Raw genomic sequence first — 6,413 nt, 5'->3', positions numbered from 1 at the left:
GCCACAGAGTAACCTGGCCATATATTTTAATAGCTAACTTGACAGCTTCTTCTACAGACCCTTGCTCCTCTCTGACAGCTGCCTCCTGACCAATCTCTCTGTTAAGCCCATTCTGGGATACTGTGATGTGTTTGTTATCATTCCAGTCAGACTCTACTGCCAAACTCTGAAATCTGCCTACATAGTCACGAACATGAAAAAGTCCAGTTTAATAGCATGTGTGGAGCAGTGTTATTTGTCATTTGATTTCAGTGCTTGTATCTTCAAATGTCCATTGGCTTGCTGACTGGAATATATGACTTTTCCAGAGACGTGATCAACTGAAAAGACGTCTGTAATACTGACAGGCTGCAATATGAATGAGCAAACAGTTATGAGGAGTGCTTTATACATGTTGAGTTTTATTTTAAATCCAACAAAGACGCACACATACACACAAAGAGATGAGAGGAAGAGATGATTCAGTCTGGTGCTCACTGGGCCATTGTCAGTGCCACAGTGGGGAATATTACTCCACAGTCAAGCTTAACAGCTGACCAAATCTATCTCTGTCGCTCTGTTTTTCTCCCTCTGCTTGTTGTGGCTTTGAAAATTTGTTTATGCCAATGAACTTCATATGACAGATATGATATTACATATAAATATCAGCCATTATTTTTGTCCATTAATATATTCTAAGTTTTGAATTTTACAGGGGACAAATTAATGCAATATTTCTTTTTGCAAATGCAAAAGAACAATGAAATAAAATACAACAGAAGAGATAAAGGTACAGAATAAAGCTCTTGCACAAATTTATTATGCAGATAGGATCTTAGAAAGATCCAAGGTACATCAAATCCAGAATCATATTCATGAAGAGTCAATTGCCCCCCATTATAAGGAAATAATGAAATCATTTTTTCCAGTCAGCTGTGGTAAATTAAAGAGCCAATGAGACGCCCAAATCAAACAACCTGATCAACATTATTTCTATTATATATTATCGTCTGTTTTAGTAAAATAATTGTAGTGGAGGAAGAATACTTATTCCACCACTTGCAGTGATGGAATAAGTATTCATCATTTACTTAATTATAAGTACTGTTGTCGGTAGGAGGTGGAGCTAATTTTAACTGCTTTATACACTGTTGAGTGGTTCAATCAATGGTAAAGCTGCATATAAAGTGATTTTATGTTCTGTATGTAAAATATGTACAATGTTGTGGTTAAGAACAATACTTGAGTAAATGTACTTAGTTACGTTCCTCCACTGAAGACTGATAATTTATTCATCAATACACCAAAAAGGCTAGACATAATGTTTTTATTGAGTGCTATATCACAACAAATCCATTAATGTCCAATCTCCCTTGACAGTAAAACAAAACAAGGATTTTTAATTGTTTTCTTAATGGTGTAATTAAATAAGTGAAGTTCAATTCTTACTCATAAAAACTAATATTGTCAAGTATTTTTAAACAAGGCAAAAAAAAAAAAAGAAAAAAAGAAATCTGCCTGTGGACTGAGATAATTGGTAATTAGTAGTGATATGATTTCAACATTGTCAGAAAGAGAATTTGTCTGAACAGGTAACACTGCCTTCAACAAGTAAAATCATTACTGCTCACTGACTCCATGTGTTTCAAGTTCAGCCAAGGCCACAATCTGCATTGTACAACATCTATTCTCATTTTCTGTAAGCTGTTTTATGCAGGCGCATTGGATGGATGAAGTCTTAATATATGGTATAATTATGAAATTTAACTTAAGGTAGAGGCTCAGTCTTCAGTGGTACATGTTCGGATAGCCTATCTGTGATGTCCTAATTAAAATGTACCCCTTGACATCAAATTTGTTTTTATTCACTTCTGAAACACTGCAGAGGGAACTCACCTTCGCAACCTGATTTTAAATGTTATGCTAAACACTGATGGAAATTCACTCCCACGCAAACCGAAATATGACTGAATATATGAATCCAGTTTTGACATAAAGCCTGAAACTTGTGTTATCCAAGGACTGCTGATTTTAAACTTTTTAAACTGCACAGGTTGCAGTGTTTTAGTGAGTAGGAGTTCAAACAGCACAAAAGCACAAAAAGCACACAGAAGATTGGTGCTGTGGATGAGATAATGACCGTGCAGCATGTCTAAGATCCACAAACAGTCTCTGATTTATTAACAGGGATCCACATGGAAAGATTTTGGCTCTTGTTGATTTGGTATTCAATTCTACACATGGAGAGGAGATATGAAACTGAAAGCTGATTTATGAAAGCAAATATCTCTTATATTAAATTCCAGACTGTTCATTTTGCTCGGAATCTGCAACTTTCACAGACCCCTGGAGACCACAAACTCCATAACAAAACATACTGGGTGATGAACACGTTCAAATAGGGCACTTCTCTGTGACATAAAGACAGCTTTGGAGAGTGTCTGAGTCCTTGCCTGGAGCTGTAAGCCTTTATTTTCTCTTTCCACCCCCTGGAGGCGTTTTAAAGTGATCGATTTTTACATTATTTTAATCCAATGGACTGACGTATTATTGGAAAGAGGAGTGATGGATCTGGACGTGCAAGAATGGACATTGATCACTGGGAGAGGGGAGGTCGAGTTGTTTCCCTGAGGACCCGACACACACACACAAACAAGACGCACATATACAGGCTATGCGCGCTGTTGGCTGTGTCTGTGTGGGTGTTTATGCGCGCGCACGAGTTGATTCGAGTCGCTGCTGCTTTGCTGAGAAGTTCATTTCCGATGAGAGAGTCCGTTACCGCTGCATCACTCTGCAGATGCATTGCGCTGGGTGTTTTGGCAATGCGTGCGTAAAAGAAGAGGGGTGGGGGGGTCACTGTGATACCCTCATGATGACCCACCTCTCATCAGTACATCTGAGTTGCAAATATTATTGATTTCCTCATAATAAGAAGCGATCCATCTGAAAGGGTAGCCGGTGTAGGGCTGCACAGTTTGCAGCAACTCATGGATTAAGTGTGAGATCGGAAACAACGCACGCAAAAGAGAGCGAGGAGGGAACGGAGGTAAGCGCGCACTCGAGCTGTAAGAAGCATTTTTTTCCCTGGGACGCGCACAGACAGACAGCGCTGCTGGTGAGACAGCAGATAGAGGAGGGCAGGAGAGGAGGAGGACACGCAATACAAACAACACAGACAAAGTTATCCTGCGTCGAGTTGAAGTATGGTGCCAACAAATGTCTGCGTTCCAATTTAATGGAAGTTTTTGGATCACAAAGGGAAAAGAGGAGAAACATCCCCAAGGAACGAGTGTACCCATGGATATCGGTGTAGCACGAGCGCTTTAGTGCAGAGGAGTCAGTGAGATATCCAGTCATGATTTGGGTCGCGTTTTTACCCTTGTTGGTTTCGTGCGCACTCGGGAACAGGACCATGGAGCAGGTGCCGTTCTTTCACGGGCATGTATTTGAGAACTCGTCTCCGGGTTCCCGGGTCAATGGGCTCAGCGTCCCGATGAAACGGCTCAACTCGCAGAGACTGTGCGGTGCTGAGGGATCCGGCTCAGCGGCAGCGCACTTTAAACTCCTCGGGGACGGGAGCGAGAATTTCCGTGTCTTTGCGCACCACAAACGGGGGCATATTTTACTTAAGACCTCTGGGATACTGGACCGGGAGGAGAGGGCTGAATACGCACTGGGTCTGGGTTTGTGTTGCGGGCAATGCGCCGGACTCTCCCGGGAGGAGGAAGATGAGTCTCCGGTAGTAGCTGAGGTGGCGTCCATCAAAGTGGACGTCCTGGACACCAACGACCACCAGCCCACCTTCCCGGGTGCTGATGTTAAACTGAGCCTGGATGATGCCACTGCGCTCCGCACGGCGATCTACACGGTCACCGCGCGGGACGACGACAGCGGCAAGAACGCGGAGCTCATCTACTTCGCCCTGCCCAAAAACGGGAGTTTCTACGCGGTGCCCAAAACTGGCGACATCCTCCTGGTGGACTCCATCCTCGGTCTGGATGAACCGATTAAGTTTAAAGTGTTTGCACGGGACCGCGGGTGGCCACCTCGCACGAGTCAGAGCATAGCCGTGGAGATCAAACCAAGGCAATGGCCCATGACGCCCTCGCTGAATCCCCCACCGGGGAAACGGAAACCTAAATCGCAAATCAAAGTACCAGCGCGAAGGTCCAGGTCAGTACTGGAATCAGACAGCCCCGTTTTCATCAACGTGTCAGAGGATGCAGGGATCGGTTCAGTGGTGATGAACCTGAACCCGGTGAGGTTTCAGTCGGCCACGTTTGAGCTGGTAGAGCCCGACGTGGAGAGCTCACCGGTCAGCGTGAGCCGGGACGGCGGGGATATAGTCATATCACGGAGACTGGACCGGGAGACCGAGCCTCTGGTGGAGATCACCGTCAAAGTTCAGGATAAAAGAGGTGAGCGAAAGAGCGAGCACGCATGTGTGCGGCTGAGCGACGCGGTGTGTTGGTGTGTGACAGTGTGTGTGAAAGACGGAGAGAGAGAGGGAGCGAGAGCCAGACAGCACTGAACAGGATGGTTTGCGCGCGCATTTCTTGCTCTGTCTTGTTAAATATATAAAAATGATTTGTCGTAAATTTTACGAATGGCACGCTTTCTTCTGTTATCGTGATATATTTGTATGCTATTTGATTGAATGTCTGACATTGTATTGTGTGCGTAAAAATGTCAGGTTTCATGTTGCTGCAGAGCACATTTTCTTACCCAGAACTTTTTTTTTTCCTCTTTTGGCCCCTGGACCCTGGTTCGGAACCTTATGTACTAAAGGGTCGGCTTTGAGGAGTGAGCAAACCCACATGAATAAGTGAAAACCCCAGATTCTCTTGCTGTGCCAACTGCTGTGCTGAGTGCTAACCGCTGAGATACATTTTGCTACCTCAGTTTATAAGATCAGCATTCCCAGGCGCTCTCATTTCCACGCACTAACCAGGTCCAGTCCAGCTTAGACTGACACCAGAAAGAAAAAAAAAATCCAGGCTTGTCCAGGGGAGTCTTGCTGTAAGCAGTGTCAGAGTTTCCAGTGTTTACAAAAGAGGTTAAACTGAGTGACATTCATCAGTGCTGATGATGATTCATGCGTTTGGATGAATTAGGACAACGTGAATGTATCTGTTGCTGCTGCCAGGAACAGCAGATGCTGGGATGTCAGGGGAGAAGTGTGACGCATAACGGCCACTGTACCAACAGGTTAATTATCACCTGCGGATAAAGCAGATAGGGAGCAGAGAAACAGAGGGGGGAGTTAGCATGCGGCCACATTCACATTAACAAAGGCATATGTGAGGGAATGAAACACTGCTAATTTACTGTGACACAGAGCACTGGAGACTAGAATATAGAGTCCAAAAACAATGTGTTCTCTAGAAAAAAAAGTCAAATGTTGAGTTTGCACTTGGATCTATCTATCTATCTATCTATCTATGTTTCTTTCTTTCTTTCTTTCTTACTTTCTTTCTTACTTTCTTTCTTTCTTTCTTTCTTTCTTGGCTGGAAGGAAGCAGTTCTGCAGCTTGTTCCATTAAGACCAGTTAACAGCATTTGACTGGGGGAGTGACCCAATCAATGTGACCTATTGGTCTCAGTAATGTGAACTATCCTGATGCAGAAAAGAAGCTGAGCCCGCTCTTGGCACACAGTGCTAATTTTCACTCCCAGTAACTGCAGGCAGAGTTGGCTTTTTGTCACATTAATTTCCCTTTTCAACACATTAAAATTGATGGAAAAACTATATGTTTTCAGTGCTAAATGTGACACTTTATCTTGCTGTTGCAGTATTGGGGCATCCTCAGAGAGTTCCCTTTCAGAGCATCAGAGGACATAGCTTATGTTCAGCTGCTGTTTTATTTTAAGGAGGCACTCTGTTGGATTTTTTTTTAAATTCAAGCAAGTATAACAATGTAGATGAAATGTGTTAACAGACGTTTTTTCCCTTCAGTCTGTCAAAAGTTAAACTAGCGTCATAATTTCTGACTGACTGTGTTGTTCTATTTTTTTTCATAAATTAACAGGAATCAAACACACAGGAGACTCTAAAATTCTTGTGAAGAATGAATTGTCACTATATCGGCGGAGGAGAAACAAAACAAACAGGGTTTTATTGGCAAATTTAAAAGATGTAATTACTATGTATGAGAGGCAGTGACAGGAGTGTCATTTGCATCTTTATGAAATGAAAGTTTAGTGCATACAAAGTGCATTTTAATGTTTAATCCAAGCTAAATCCAACAAGATACAATGATGAGTTATATATTAAGTGTAAAATGGCTTACTGTGTTTGAAGATTAGAAACACATTGCATATTTTTGCTTATGTGGCCAAATCCCTTTCAGACCAGTGCTGTTTTGGGTGATTGGATCTTCAGTGTGCCTGGGGTGCATCTTTATCTGAATTTAGATGTGTTTTGCTCTAAC

General features: G+C 42.8%; 1 protein-coding gene across 1 annotated transcript in view; it reads left to right on the top strand.

The window, feature by feature from the left end:
• The first annotated feature begins 3,322 nt into the window (after window positions 1-3,322).
• The window catches only part of si:ch211-186j3.6 (neural-cadherin), a 276,919-nt gene continuing 273,828 nt past the window's right edge, over window positions 3,323-6,413 (top strand). Inside the window, exon 1 of the mRNA XM_041034346.1 lies at window positions 3,323-4,400. Coding sequence (XP_040890280.1) covers window positions 3,338-4,400 — 1,063 coding nt within the window. The 5' untranslated portion in view covers window positions 3,323-3,337. The remainder of the gene's footprint in view (window positions 4,401-6,413) is intronic.

This window comes from Toxotes jaculatrix, chromosome 1 (assembly GCF_017976425.1).
Source record: "Toxotes jaculatrix isolate fToxJac2 chromosome 1, fToxJac2.pri, whole genome shotgun sequence".
NCBI classification, from domain to species: Eukaryota; Metazoa; Chordata; class Actinopteri; family Toxotidae; genus Toxotes; species Toxotes jaculatrix.
Note: the sequence above shows the minus strand (reverse complement) of the source record. Positions and strands in the feature narration are given on the sequence as shown.